General features: G+C 40.8%; 1 protein-coding gene across 5 annotated transcripts in view; it reads right to left on the bottom strand.

The window, feature by feature from the left end:
* The window catches only part of otud4 (OTU deubiquitinase 4), a 111,334-nt gene that overhangs the window by 44,580 nt on the left and 50,575 nt on the right, over window positions 1-16,179 (bottom strand). For all 5 annotated transcript variants that reach the window (XM_078212098.1, XM_078212097.1, XM_078212099.1 and 2 more), the window contains exons 8-11: window positions 15,998-16,064; window positions 14,240-14,360; window positions 14,079-14,143; window positions 9,246-9,343 (exon numbers count right to left, since the gene is read on the bottom strand). In XM_078212098.1, the coding sequence (XP_078068224.1) occupies window positions 9,246-9,343; window positions 14,079-14,143; window positions 14,240-14,360; window positions 15,998-16,064 (351 nt within the window). The remainder of the gene's footprint in view (window positions 1-9,245; window positions 9,344-14,078; window positions 14,144-14,239; window positions 14,361-15,997; window positions 16,065-16,179) is intronic.

The raw sequence follows: 16,179 nt of genomic DNA on the forward strand, positions 1-16,179 counted from the left end.
GTTAACTTAACCCAATTATACATTTTTAAAATCAAAATGCAGTCTGAATGAAATGCATCTACAGTGTTCACCATTAACCTATTTATGTTTGCACTTTTCATTTAGTACATAAAACTCTTTAGTATTCTACACATGAAAGGAACCTAAAATGAACGTTAAGTGGTAGTCATTGCAGCAATAGACCAATGCACAAACAACGCACTCAGTTTGAATTCAGCCACAGCTTTGTGCACCTCACCAGTTGGCCTGAAACAGACAATGATAATCTTCAGTTGGGCCACTAGATGGAGCACTGCCACTTTCTATCAGAAAGAAAAGCAAGTCCTTAGAACTGATGCATGAAATCTTTGAACTCTGACTTCTAATGGGGTGATCGGCAGAATTCCAATTTTTGCTTTGCCTCTAATGCCACTGTCAGGGAATGTGCAGAAGGGGTGGGAGAATACAGTCAACCAGGGTTACTGACCTGTGATTTTGATATTAGTAATTAGAGATCAACCCAACTATAATTTGTTTAAATAGTTTTCTCCCCTTTATTCTTCCACACATTTTCTATTTTGTTGTCAGTGAAGGGACCATCTCTATCAAGGACAGCCATAGTTAACCTCTTTTATTTATCAATAGTGATGAGACTAACATAAGATGATCTCCAGATTTTCTACCATCTTTCCTGATGTTACTATACTGGAGTACAGTTCCTCCGAGGTGGTACCGGCAGTCATCCACATCCCCAGTCATTCCCAGCTTTGATTCTTTGGGTGAAATTCATATCAGTTTATCACTCATATGGGTGTTTCGCACAAGATTAAATGTCTGCTGTCTGGGTGAGAATAGAAGCACAGTTTAGCTTGATCTTACACTCATTAGATGACTACCCCTGAGCCTTCTTGTCAAGGAAAGAGATTTCATCTCAGTCAAATGTGTGGCAGAGGGACAGTGAGCACACCAAACTTTACCTATTGTGAGATGTCTTTATCCTATTTAAGAGTAACGGAAATAAGGAGGGAATGGATTTATTGGATGCAATCATTTGCTACCACCCCACAGGCTTAAATGGAGATCTCATGACTTGGAGAAACATACAAGAATCAAGAAATATAATGACTTTATACAAATTAATGGTTAGATCAGAGTTAGCATACTTGTATGTGGTTCTCATTATAGAAAGGTAATTACAACCATAAAGCTTGGACATTTTGGATACACCAGAATTATGCGAAGGATTGAACACTATACAATGAAGAAAGATCGAGAATAATTTTCACCAGAGCAGAGAAGGCCAAGAAGAGATCCAAGTTAATCAAATTATGAGTAGCTGTGATGGTGGAAAAACAGGGAGAAACATTTCCTCAGGTTGAGATATCAGTGACAAGGGCTCAATAACTTAACATTGTTACAAAAGAGCGAAAAGAGGTTAGAAAACAATTCTTTACACAGTGGATTACTGAAGCAATAAATACTTTGCCACAGGAACCACTTTATCTTTTTAAGGGAACATTAGGTAGATATTTAAGGCAGAGGAGGATTTAGCGCTATGGGTCATAATGGGACATTAGTTTTGAAGTACTCTAGCGAAGAGTAATGGTCTCCTTCTGTATAAAATTCCAGGACGTATGCTGAATGTAAAAGTAGTAACTACATAACTTGTCCAAATCATTTTCTCAATCCCTGATCTCAAGGCACTTAAGCACAATACAAATTAAGCACTGCACCCTGTACTTTCAGGAAGAAACACAAGAAAAAATTTGGATTTTAAAAAACCTAGCGTTAAGTATGATTTTACTGCTGTCGATAAAAGTTTAGCAAAACTACAGCCAGATGAACACAGAAGCAGCACTTCAGTGAGCTTGCACACATCAGTGGGAGAGAGACTACACCAATGGAAGAGAGACTGCGGCTGGAACGAGATTCAGCCAGAGTGAGGGTATTGGGAAAATTTGGAGCCGAGTGGGAATTCGGTGCTGATGGGAAAGGAGTGCTCATTTTCGGGAGGAGTGGAGAGGTGGACCTGTGAGGGAGACTTAAGGGCAAGAGATAGAAAGTAATCAAACTGTGACACAGCCAGCAGGTAAGTAATTGGCTAGTGACTGGTAATTGTTTTTCTTTTTTCTCTTGGCATTGTAGTTGTTGTAAGTTAACTTACAGGTTAAGTCATGGCAGGAGATCCCAGACCCATGTCATGCTCTGCATGTGCGATGTGGGAATTCAGGGTCCTTTCCAGTGTCCCTGGCTCCTTCACATGCAAGAGGTGCATCTAACTGCAGCTCCTGTTAGACCACTTGACTACTCTGGAGCTGCGGATGGATTCACTTTGGAGCATTCACGATGCTGAGGAAGTTGTGGATAGCACGTTCAGTGAGTTGGTAAAAATTACTGAGGGAGAAAGGGAATGCGTGACCACCAGACAGAGGAAGAGTAGGAAGGCAGTGCAGGGATCCCCTGAAGTCATCTCCCTCCAAAACAGACATACTGTTTTGGATACTGTTGGGGAGATGGCTCACCAGGGGGAGGTAGCAGCAGTCAGGTTCATGGCACCGTGGCTGGCTCTGCTACACAGGAGGGTAGGAAAAAGAGCAGCAAAGCTATAGGGATAGGGGGTTCAATTGTAAGGGGAATAGACTGGCATTTCTGCAGACACAAACAAGATTCCAGGATGGTATGTTGCCTCCCTGGTGCAAGGGTCAAGGATATCTCAGAGCGGCTGCAGGATATTCTGGAGGGGGAAGGTGAACAGCCAGCTGTCGTGGTGCATATAGGCACCAACGATACAGATAAAAAATGGGATGAGGTCCTACAAGCTGAATTTAGGGAGTTAGGAGTTAAACTCAGAAGTAGGCCCTCAAAGATAGTAATCTTAGGATCGCTATCAGTGCCACATGCTAGTCAGAGTAGAAATGTCAGGATAGCTAGGATGAATACGTGGCTTGAGGGATGGTACAAGAGGGAGGGATTTAAACTCCTGGGACATTGGAACCAGTTCTGGGAGAGGTGGGGCAAGTACAAATCAGACAGTCTGCACCTGGGCAGGACTGGAACCAATGTCCTAGGGAGAGTGTTTGCTCGTGCTGTTGGGGAGGGTTTAAACTAATGTGCAGGGGGATGGCAACCGATGCAGGAAGTCAGAGGGAAATAAGGTGAGGACAGAAACAAAAGGCAGTTAGGGAAAATGTGGAAGGCAGAAAAGCCAAAGACAAAAATCAAAAAGAGTCACAGTAAAGAGTACAGAGACTGTGGAGAACTCAGTGAAAGAGTCCAGTAAGGCTAAGAGAAATAAAACAGGGAGAGTATACAAAATATTACAGGACATACGGTCTGCGGTGTGTTTGCTTTAATGCAAGGAACATGACAGGTAAGGCAGATGAATCGAAAGCTTGGATTACTACATGGAACTGTGAGGTTGTGGCAATTATGGAGACTTGGATGAAAGAAGGGCAGGACTGGCAGCTTAGCATTCCAGGATTGAAATGCTTCAGGCAAGATAGAGAGGGTGACAAAAGAGAGGAGGGTATTGCTTTACTAATTAGGGAGAATGTCACAACTAAACAGAGGGAGGACACCTTGGTGGGATCATGCAGTGAGGCCATATGGGTAGACATTTAATGCTGCCATGAATTAAGGATTAAGGAGAATCCCAAGGCTTTTATATGCATATATATGGAGGAAGAGGGTAGCTCAGGAAAGGGTAGGTCCATTCAAGGACAGTGGAGGGAATTTGTGTGTGGAGCCAGATGAGGTCCTTAACGAGTACTTTGCATCAGTATTTACAAAGGAGAAGGATGTGGTGGATGCTGAGTATAGAAAGGAGGATGTTAACATTCTAGGACATGTTGAGATAAAAAAGTTTTATTAGAGGCCTGTTGCCTTACATTGGAGGTTTTGAAAAACATTAAGGTGGACAAGTCCTCAGGGCCAGATATACTGAGAATACTGAAAGAGGTGAGGGAAGAAATTGCTGAGGCCTTGGCCAAAATCTTTGTATCCTCTTTAGTCACAGGCGAGGTACCAGAGGATTGGAGAGTAGCTAACATTGTTCCTTTGTTTAAGTAGGGCAGAAGGGACGATCCAGGAAATTAGAGGCCTGTTGCCTTACATCAGTGGTGGGGAAATTATTGGAGAAGATTCTTAGGGACAGTATGTACTCAAATCTGGGAGAGAATAGGCTTATTAGCAATAGGCAGTATGGTTTTGTGAAGAGGAGGCCATGTCTCACAAACTTGATTGAATTCTTTGAGGAAGTGACAAGAAAAATTGACCAGGACAGGGCAGTGGATGTTGTATACATGGAATTAAGTAAAGTCCTCGATAAGATTCCTCATGGTAGGCTGATACAGTAGATGAAGTCATATGGGATCCAAGGTGAGCTGGTAAGATGCATACAAAACTGACTTGGGCATAGAAAGCAGAGAGTAGCAGTGGAAGGGTACTTTTCTAACTGGAGGTCTGAGACAAGCGGTGTTCCACAAGGATCAGTGCTGGGGCCTCCGCTGTTTGCAATATATATGTATGATTTGGAGGAAAATGTAGATAGTCTGATTAGTTAATTTGCAGATGATATAAAAATGGGGGGAGTATCAGATAGTGAGGAGGATTGTCAGAAGATGCAGCAGGATATAGATCGGCTGGAGACCAGGGCCGAGAGATGGCAGATGGAATTTAATGCGGACAATCATGAGGTGATACGATTTGGAAGGCCTACTGCAGAAGGAAAATTTACAGCAAACGGTAGAGCCCTTAGCAATATTAGCATAGAGGGATCTAGGCGTGCAGATCCACAGTTTCCTGAAGGTGACAACTCAGGTGGACAAGGTGGTCAAGGCAGCATATGGCATGCTGGTCTTCATCGGTCGGGGCATCAAGTATAAGAATTGGAAAATCATGTTGCAGCTGTATAAGACTTTGGTTAGGCCGCATTTGGCGTATTGTGTACAATTCTGGTCACCACACTCCCGGAAAGATGTTGATGCATTGGAAAGGGTGCAGAAGAGATTTACCAGGATGTTACCTGGTTTGGAGGATATGGACTATGAAGAAAGGTTCAACAAACTTGGATTGATTTCATTGGAGAGTGGGAGGATGGATGAGGGGAGACCTGATAGAGGTTTACAAGATTATGACAGGCTTGGATAGAGTGACTAATCAGAGTCTTTTTCCCAGGATCAAAGGGTCAGTTACTCAGGGGCATAGGTTGGGGGGGGGGGGGGGGGAGTTTAAAAGAGACGTATGGGGCAAGTCTTTCACACAGAAGGTGGTGAATGCCTGGAACACTCTGCTGGAGGAGGTGGTGGAAGCAGATTCTATAATAACGTTCATGAGGCATCTGGATAGATGCATGAATAGGCAAGGAATAGAGGGATATGGACCATGTAGAGGCAAGAAAATATTAGCGAGGCATCTGTGTCGGCACAGACTTGGTGGACCGAAGGGCCTATTTCTGTGCTGTATTGTTCTTTGTTCTAGGAGGGAGGGCTGCATTTTGCAAGCCCCACCTCCTCAGTCTTCAGATGCATCATAAATATGTTTCAACAGAGATATAACAACTTGGAAAAACCTTACTAGTCTCACTGAAACACCATCTGACATTCAAGCTCATTGAATATACAGGCAAACATTAGCCCACATTAGCTCTGGTAACCTTCAATAGCCTTCAACACTGCCAGGTAGATTCTTCACTAAGTCAGGAAGCCAGAGTTTATAGTCATAAGCAATTAAGTGCTGCGAGTAAAAACCGCAAGACAACTTGATCTATGTATTTGCTAAGACTTAGAAAATAAAGGCACACAATCAAAAGGCCATCTTTGCATGCACTGAAAGCATATTCTCAGCAGGAGACATTCTCCTGTCCAACGGAAATCAGCTAGCCAACTAATTTATTCCCCCAAGGGCCAGTTATTCCAATTTGCAGCTTGCAGCATGACAACATGTACTACCACATCAGGAAACCACCACGTGCTGTTAAGAGGTTCTAAATCAGAAGGATGTATCTACTGCAATTAAAATATAGCCCCTTGAATGAGAAGAAATGTATAGCAATTTCTAGTCCAAAAGTTCTAACATCTGCTCATTACCAACAGGTATACTATTTATTGTATGAATTGTATAAATAAAATGCTTTGAGATGATGAGCATATTATTGAACATGTGCCTCAAACTGTAACTCATCATCTCACAATATATGAATCATAGAATCATAGAAGCCCTACAGTACAGAAAGAGGCCATTTGGCCCATCGAGTCTGCACCGACCACAATCCCACCCAGACCCTACCCCCATATCCCTACATATTTTACCCACTAATCCCTCTAACCTACGCATCTCAGGACACTAAGGGGCAATTTGAGCATGGCCAATCAACCTAACATTTATATTTTTTAAGTGATTCAGTGATATTACTGTAAATTAACTCTGGATCCACTATACAACAAACGCTCAAAAATATTTAACAGGTCATTCTGTTGTGGGTCACTGCACGAGTGAACTGTGAATCACTGGCCCAGAATTTGCTAAGAAAATAACATAGTCTGAACAACACATTGGTATTAACGTGCAGGTCAGCCAGCAACTTGTAGCGAGGAAGAGATACCTTGTAATTGCAAAATCACAAGTTGCTGGGTAATCATAGAATCCCCACAGTGGAGGAGGCCATTTGGCCCATCGAGTCTGCACCGACCACTATCCCACTCAGGCCCTCTCCCCACAACCCCATGCATTTACCCTAGCTAGTCCCCTGACAGTAAGGGGCAATTTATGAATGGCCAATCCACCTAACCCGCACATCTTTGGACTTTGGGAGATAACTGGAGCACCCAAAGGAAACCCACGCAGACACGTGCAGAATGTGCAAACTCCACACAATGACCCAAGCTGGGAATCGAACCCGGGTCCCAGGCGCTGTGAGGCAGCAGTGCTAACCATTGTGCCACCGTGCCACCCTTGTGGTGCTTTGCTGTTAGTTTCACAAAAATGAGATTTCATCCTAACCTCCCCATGAATTTTCATGAAGTTGCTACATTTGTGCATTTATTGCCCATTAATTTTTCTGCAGAAAGTTAGATCTAGTAATTAGCATGTAAATACCCTTTTAAGAAAGATGATAACTTAAATAGGAGCAGGAGTAAGTCTTATGGTCATTCAAGGCTTCTCTGCGTTTCAATAAGAGCATGGCCAATCTTGGACCCCAAGTTCAGTTCCTTACCCGATTGCCACATGCCTTGGTTCTCCTAGAGCCTGAAATCCAATGAGCTCAGCCTTGAATATACTCAGGAGAAGAGCATCCTCAGTGCTCTGGGATTGATAAATCCAAAGATTCATAATCCACTTAGTGAAGAAATTTCTCCTAATGTCAACCTTAAACATTCGGCCTCTTATAATGACATTATGGCCTCCAACTCTACATTTTCCAGCCAGGGGAAACAACCACTCAGCATCTATTCTATCAAGCTCCCTCAGAATCTTCTATGTTTCAATGCAATCTCCTCTCATACTTCTTAAATCCAGAGCCACTCCACCTCTCTTCATAGAACACCCTTTCATCCAAAGAATAAATCTAGTGAATTTTCACTGTATCGCTGTCAACAAATATATATCCTTACTGAGATGAGACCACCAAAACTATGCACAGTACTCTATGTGTGGTCTCATCAAAATCTTATACACTTGTAGAAAATATTTCTTACTCTTATACTTACGAGTGTGTATGCAGTAGGCTCAGTTTGCTGAACAATTGGATTGTAAAACCTTTTTGAAGCTGTTCTCCTAGCTCTGACAGCGAGTGTATCAGGCTTGATTACTAATGGTTTAAAATCTTAAATCTAGATTGCACATTTTATTAATATTGCAAAAAATTTGTATCATTGGTGAATATGGTGATCTGATCACCTCACATTTGGTGAGCATAAAAATCCTACTGGATGACAGTGATCAGTAATATAGATTGTAAACAGTTGAGGCCCCAACACTGATCTTGCACCACCCACTAGTTACAGCGTGTTCATTTGAAAATGCCCCGTTTAACCCGAATGTTTTCTGTCCATTAACCAATCCTCTACACCTCCAACATCAAGAGTGCTTATTTTTTGGTTATGAATTGTTGGAATTTATTGTCAATTTTTAAAAAAACTTTTCCTTTCTGATTTTTTTCTCTCTCTTAATCATATCATTCTATCTCTTATTTATCTTTCTGTACTGATTTGACAGTAAGGTCACACTCAAATCCGCCCTCCTTCACGGGTTATTTCAATCCTTACATTTCATTGTTTAAGAATGTGCACACCAGATGCCCTGTTATCTTCCCCTATAACCAGCTTGCACTTCCAACAACTGTTTAGGCAAAATTGTTTAAAACCTAAACATGCACAAACAAGTAAAAAGGCACACCACAAAATACTCTGCTCCAGCAAAATTGCGACAAAAATATTTCATTAAGAACTGCATTCACAGAAGACAAGTAGAAAAATATTTCCTTCCCTCCAGTCGGAGCCATATTTCATGCATGAGACTTGCCTGTGAGCATCAGAAGACTATTCAATCATAGGAGCATTTCAGCAGTGCTAGATCCTATTCTCAACCAACATGTATACACCTTTCAATGGGGTTCACAGAGAAATCAACAGTAGGAAGTCTACTTGATTTTCTCCCAACCCCACCACTATTTATATGGCCTATGACTCTTACCACCAGTCTGGATTAAATTATCAAATTCAATACATACTGAACATTGACTTGGAACTACCCAATCAGATTCTTTCTGGGAAACGCACTAACCAACTGAAACCAACAGGAAAATTTGATAAATACTCTCCATTAAAAAGTAATTATCACTTTCTAAAATCTTCACCCTCCTTTTCACAGCCCTCAAGATAATTTTATAGTTCCTTACTTTTTAAAAAGAAAATCAGAATCTAAATATGGTTTTGAGAGGGTCTAAGAGCCACTATTCTCTCATGTAGGTTAGTTGGGAAACTAGAAATTTGTCCCTGCATGTGCACAGTCTAATTATACTGGCTCAGTGATGTATGCTGTCCTGTACACTCATGACAGTCCTCAATTTGAAATCATAACTGTTTCCCTCCCCAGAGATGCTGCCAAACCGGACTATTTCCAGCATCCATAGTATTTTCCTTTTGCTGAAATGTTGAATTTAGACCAAAATGTAAAGCAGCCATCTCATTTTATGAGCTAGACATTGAAAACAAAAGGCACACCACAATCAATTTATGAATATTTAAAACGAAAGTAATCAAACTTACTTTTCTCCTAGTTGTTCTATGTAGACAACAAACGGTCCATTATCAGGATTGACTGCCTGAATGTGTGCATTGTAGCACTTACCATTATCCAGGCATACCTAAGGGGTTATGAAAGGATTAAAAAGTATATAAACTTTTTAAAAGTTTTTATTATTTACATGATACATGTGTCCACAACAATAAGCAAACCAGAGTGTGTTTCAGCCTGGACCTTTAGTGATATAAACCATGAGAATGGGAAGAAAAAACAACTGGGGAAAGACATGGACTGAGATGATGAAATACTTCAGAGGACATGTTCATCATCTGCAGCAGGGACTAGAGAACAACATTATCTGCAGAGGGCAGTATGCCCTAGTGAAGATACAAGAACATTACTTCAGAGTGGTATGATTTTGGGAATACCTATACAGACAGATAGAGTTTTTCTTCAAGAGATTGAATGAGTGGGTTAAAGAGTCCAAAGTACAGTAGATCAGTATACACGGTTTGTAGAAGTGGTGGGGTGGGGTTGTGGGGGGGTGATGAGCCTTTTCTTATTCCAGGCTTTATGGTCTGAAGAATCAGGACTGGAAGGATTAGAAGGATGAAAATCATAGTAGAAAATTGTGTACTCAGTAATTTCACAATAATTAACTGATTCACAAATTTGCTATGATCCAATAAGAGTTCCTATACTCCTCATTAGACGTCCAACTTTTTGGTTTCTTTGCTTTTGCCCATTGACTTTACATTGTTGATCATTGTTAATTACCTGACTGATGAGTTTTACAACATCAACCCCAACCTCATCTACCTGTCACATTTTCAAAAAATGCCTCTAATAAAAACTTGGTTTTCAAGACTTCAACTGACTAAAATAGTATCTGGCATGACACCTATTTTCATTGGTTATTTATATTTTTAAAAATAACATGACAGTGAATCTTTAATAAATATAACTTCCTAGTATTCAAATGAGTATTGTGATCAAATCATTCCCATATTTTAGTTTTATGCTGCAATTGTGCACAAATTAAGATATGTAAATCAGCAAAAAACAATCGCAAGCTAAATCTTCTGTGACAGTGGTAAGAAGTCAATAAATACTGTTAGAAAAATACTTTTTGAAAACAATGTAAAATACTAGTGGTTCTTTAAATGTGTGGAAGTTACATTTTACTCTAAGTTTGCAAGCTCAACAGTACAAGGATGCTCACAGGAAGTTGGAGCGGGGGAAAAGGAGAACAGTAACAATGAATAAAGTAGGGAAAATACAACTGCACACATTTCAATGTCAATTCAGAACTCACCTGCATTGTCATGTTCACCACAAATGGCAACAAATAGCTAGATGTTAGACCTTAGCTTTTTCCCCAAAACTAGGCTGTCCTGTGAGCTGAATTTGAATTGTGCAGTTTAAACATTAACAATGTGCCTACTTATATAGGATTCATTCACTGACATTAGTTAAACAGTACTTCTGGGATGTTTCTCGTTACCTCCCAGCAGTTTTTTCTGCAAAAGAAGATTGTCTTCAAATAATTTTGAAAAATGAGAGACAATATTCAAAAGCTTTACAGAGGTAAGATTTATATAGTGTTCTTACAGGAAAAGCAGCTGTATACATGTTTGACAAAAATGAGTGCCCAATTCCACAACAGTTGCAGTTTCCTTTTTTTTGAAAATGGCATTATGCTAAGGGAAGAGAGAAATTTTGTCAGTTAATGTTACTTCAATTTTCAAAATATATAAGCTGATGTTTGAAGCTACTTGGTTATCTCTGCCTGTGTTTTGTTGACAGAAGGTCAAAGCTGTGAGTTAGAGATGACAATTTCCAAGTGAGAAAAAAGTAGACAGGCAGCTTTATTACATTTGATTTTTTAAAAATAGTTGAATTCAGAAAGCTAACAAAACCCTCTCTAGGAGAAATGTAACAAGGTAGTGTAGGAGGGAAATGCGCTAAAGCTGTAAAGGGCTCTGGCTTCTCAGGACCCAACCCGGGCTCAATGAGTGGGATTGTGGGAGAGGGTTATGGGTGAGGCAAGTCACAGCAGAACAAAAGAGAAGACCGGTAGTGGCAACAAAGGCAAAAAGAAAAAAGTACTGATGAGTATTTGTGTGGGGTATGAAAATAGCAAGTAACAGGAAAAGCGTAGGGTAGGGAATGCGCTGGTAATGAGGTGGTTGGGGAAATCATGAGTAATTGGGGCGTGGTGGAAAAAGGGTATGGAAAAGTAGTCACAGAGGGTTACATTTTCCCCACAATTTTTATGGCAAATGTAGCCTGCAGTTACTGGTAACTCATTTCCAAATCACCAAATCATACCATCAGTAATCTAATCCGAAAGGAAGGAAAAAAAGGCAGACTACTTTTGCTGCTGAGTGTATGTGTGAGAGTAACAGATCAAAAAAGAGAGAAAGAGGAGGAGGATAGGAGGGACAAAATCAGAAAATAAAGGCAGAAAGACAAAGTGAACATTAATAGAAAAATAAAATACTGCAGATGCAGGAAATCTGAAATAAAAATAAAACATTCCAGAGATAATTAGCAGGCCTGGCAGCATCTGTGGAGAGAGAAACAGAGGGAACTGTAACATTTTGGTGTGTGACGTCCCATTAGGACTGGGAAAAGTCAGAAAAATTACAAAGCATGTTGGGGGTGACTGAAGATTGGAGCAGGATATCGGGGAAGGAATGGTCTTTTCAGAATGCTGCAAGGGTGGGAAAGGAAGAGGTAGATGGTGGCATCATGCTGAAGGTGAAGAAAAAGACAGATGATCTGTTGAAAACTGAAGCTGGTGGGGTGGAAGGTGAGGATAAGGTGAACGGTATTGTGGTCCTAGAAGGGAGGGGAAGGGAGAAAGTGCAGAACAGCCACAGTTGAAGGCTGTGTCGACAACCATGGGGGAAACTGGGGAGGAGAAGAAATCTTCAACGGAAGAGGAAGACATATTGGAAACACCAGAATAGAAGGTTGCATCAGAACAAATGTGATGGAGACTGGAAAACCCGCGAATTGGATGAAGTCCTTCCAGGAATTTGGGTGTGAGGAAGTGTAGTCAAGGTAGCTATAAAAATCAATTGTCTCAGTGAATATTCCCAGAATCAGAGACAAAGAGTCAGAGATAGACTGTGGGAAGGCAAGAGAACGGTTGAAAGGGAAGCAAAGTCAATTAAGTTTTCCAATTCAAGACAACAGTAGGAAATGGCACCAATATCGTCAGCAACGTATCAGAAAAAAAGAGGCGAGGATGAGGTTCTGAGTAGGACTGGAAAAATAATGTTGCACATATCCCGCAGAAAGATGGGCATGGCTCAGACCCATGAAGGTGCTCATAGCTGCCAGAAAATGAACGTATTTTCTGATATGCCTGGCACAGGAGGATGAATAGTTTGGAAGTAAAAATTAAATATGGATTGGAACATCCAACATTTAATATCTGTTACACTGATAAGATAGCACTGATTGGGCATTTCATCATTTCCAGCTTTTAAACAAAACAAACTGAAGCCAATTGGAATACCGAATGCATTTCTCCCATTGCCCATGAGATTGGCACGGCAGGAATATCAACCAAACAAAGGCATGTCGATCAGATAAGTAAACTGTTTTGTACTACATTATATTTGGATCTGGGCAGCATTGGCAAGGGTCACATTTATTGCCTGTCCCTAATTGCCCTTGAACGGAGCAGCTTGCAAGACCATTTCAGAAGGCAGTTAAAAGTCAATCACATTGCTGTGGGTCACAAGGAGGTTAGATCAGATAAAAGCAGATTTCCTTCCCTGGAGAAAATTAATGAAACAGCTGGTTTTTAATGACATTCGATGATAGTTTCATAGCATGATTACGGAGACCAACTTTCAATTAATTAACAGAATTTAAATTCCACCAGCTGCCATGGTGGGATATTGGTCTGGGTCATTAGGTCAGCGACATAACCACTGCGCCACTATCTCCCTGCTAAAAGGAACAATTTGAGTTATGACACCCCAATTATAATCTGCAACCCCACCCTCCTACAACAATCATTTCTACAAATCCACTTTGGGATATTCCACTGACCTCCAGCTGTGAACACTGAAGGCCTTGCGTCCCTTTCTAGGCCATAAAAAACACCACAATTTCCATCCTTTACCCCTATTGAGCAAGTTCCTGGATTGTAGCCTAATCTTTGATCTCTGTAGGCATATTTTAGGCTTGTACCATGATCTTGCAAGTGACCCCATCCTCCTCCAAGGATATTTTGAGACTAGTCTCATCTCCACACTCTCCTACAATATTTTCAGACCTGCAGCTTGAACTTTATCTTGTATCAACCAGGGCATTTTTGGGATTGAATTTCAGATTTGAGCCCAGTCTCCTATCCCTCATCATCCTTCTTTGTCTCTCAGTCCCAATCCTCTTCACAGTGGTTAGCACTGCTGCTTCACAGCTCCAGGGCCCTGGGTTCGAATCCCGGCTCAGGTCACTGTCTGTGTGGAGTTTGCACATTCTCCCTGTGTCTGCGTGGGTTTTCTCCGGGTGCTCCGGTTTCCTCCCACAGTCCAAAAATGTGCGGGCTAGGTTGATTGGCCATTCTAAATTGCCCCTTAGTGTCCCAGGGTGCATAGGTTAGAGGGGTTAGTGGGTAAATATGTAGGGATATGTGGATAGGGCCTGGGTGGGATTGTGGTTGGTGCAGACTCGATGGGCCAAATGGCCTCTTTCTGCACTGTAGGATTCTATGATTCTTCCTTGGACCTTTCCGAAAGGTCAAGGACAAGTTTTGCACACAAAAATATACATCACTAGAATCCTTAATTCAAAATTAAAACGTCAAGAATCAAACATTATGCATGAATGCTTACCTTACATTTGTCTCCGACAGTGTATTGCATTCCAGCAGCAATAGAATAATCTCTCTTCTGCTGTGCTGCAAGGTGCAGTTTAAATATAAATATTTAACAGTAGCAGTGTGTGAAAGAGTCAACTCAGAATCAAAAGGTTGCAAATAAGGCAAAATGCTCACCTTGTTCCGATTTCTGCCAAACTTCATATTCAATGTTTCTGTAAACATTTGGGTTGAATGCTCGAAGTACCTTTCTGGGAAAGGTGATGTGGGCAGAGCTTTCACTTTTCATTTGCAGTTTCTGAGAACACAAGAAAATAAATACAGACGTTTGAAGTACTTTAAAGATTTGACTGAACATCAAGTCAGGGTAAAGATGCATCTCAGGTAGTGTCACAAAATAGACACTATTAGATCATTATTCAATTCCATTGCAGTCAATGGGACAAAGTATCAGACACTGCAGATAGCAGTCAATCTGATACTGCTAGATTTTGTGCCCAAGCCTGAGAAACATTTCATCTGTTACCTGTTTCTTTTCTATCATTTGTTTAAAAAAAATTGAACAACAAACTTTTAGACTTTGCTTATTAACTTTTTTTAGAGCACACAAACAGGCCATTCAGCTCAATTGTTACTTGTCAGTGTTCATGCTCCACGAGGGTCTTCTCCCACCCAGCTTATTGCACCTCATCAGCATATTCTACTAATTCTTTTTCCCTCATGCTTAACTGGTTTCCCCTCAAATGCATCAATGCTAATTGCCTCAACTGCTCCATGCGATAACAAATTTCACACGTTTCTTCTGCCTTGGTTCTTAATCCAAATTTTTCCAACTGTGCCATGCTTTGGCCTGCTCCCAGGCTGGCATTTAAAATCTATTAATGAGACTAAAAGTTTCAATATTAACTGTGGCTGGCCAGATTTCTCAGGCCTCAAGAAATCCGGCAGTTGCAGCAAGATGGGGACAGCCTCAAGAAAAAGATTACAGCACTGCCTTTGAGCCAGGAGGAACAGGAGTGCTTCCTTTCACTTCTAGGCCACTGAAGCACCCATCACACCACTCGGGGTCAGGAATCAAAAGTCCCCATGAAATCGCTAACTGATCCTTTGGCCTCTTCTGGAGCGTTTGTTGCCTGACTGGAAGTCAAGCCTGTCAATCAGCCTGACATTCTGGGGAAACTTGTCAATGACAAAAGACACACCCTGTGAAGTTAAAGCATACAGGGGTAACCTATACACTCCCAGGTCCCTCTGCTTCCAGTGTGTCAGAAGGTTAAAAATGCCCTATAATTTGGGAAAACCTCATTTCCTACATTTCAGGCCACATTTTATCACAGATCCTCAAATTTTCCATGACACAAACAAGTTACTAAGACTAGTAAATCACAGAAATGTAGATGGAGATAAGCCCTAGGCTTGATCTCTAGTCAGCCAAGACAATGATAGAGATATAGACAAATGCTGAACAAGGATCTGCCCTCACACAAAGGTGAAAAAAAACAAAGAGATAGACTGTCTAAGCGAAATACAATTCTTTGCTAATCATGAAAATACAAATTTTCTTGGCCACTTCAGACGGCAACCTTAACAAGTGCAACTTCACCATTGCCAAGTTTGTAATAATGGTGTTTGATTGCATTTATTAAGTGATATGGTTTAAATGTGCTTCTGCAGTAATGAGCAACAGATCGGAGCTATTAAAAAGCATCTATTTGGTTTTAAATTATCCAATGTGTTTTCAAGTGTCAGTTTTGCTCAGGCAATAACGTTCACACCATGGAGTTAGAAGGTAATGCATTCAGGCATCACTAAGGATTTGAGCACATAATTTCTGTCAGTGCTTCAATGTAATACTGAGGGAGTGTTGCATTGACGGAGGTGCTATCTATCAGGAAAGCATTAAAAGTTTACAATATTTCATAATTTAAGGATTACCTTCTGGGTTTTATTACATGACTGGAGCTTGAATCCAGTCATTTCATTCTCATTAGCAGTTTTGCCCCTGTTAAAAGATTGCAAAAGGATATTAAAGTATAGCCATGCTGGAACTTATATATTTTTAATGCAGAGAAAAGATAGCAGTAAAATTGCAAAGAAAATTTATCAAAATGACCTGA

This window comes from Mustelus asterias, chromosome 1, assembly GCF_964213995.1.
Source record: "Mustelus asterias chromosome 1, sMusAst1.hap1.1, whole genome shotgun sequence".
Classification (NCBI taxonomy): Eukaryota; Metazoa; Chordata; class Chondrichthyes; order Carcharhiniformes; family Triakidae; genus Mustelus; species Mustelus asterias.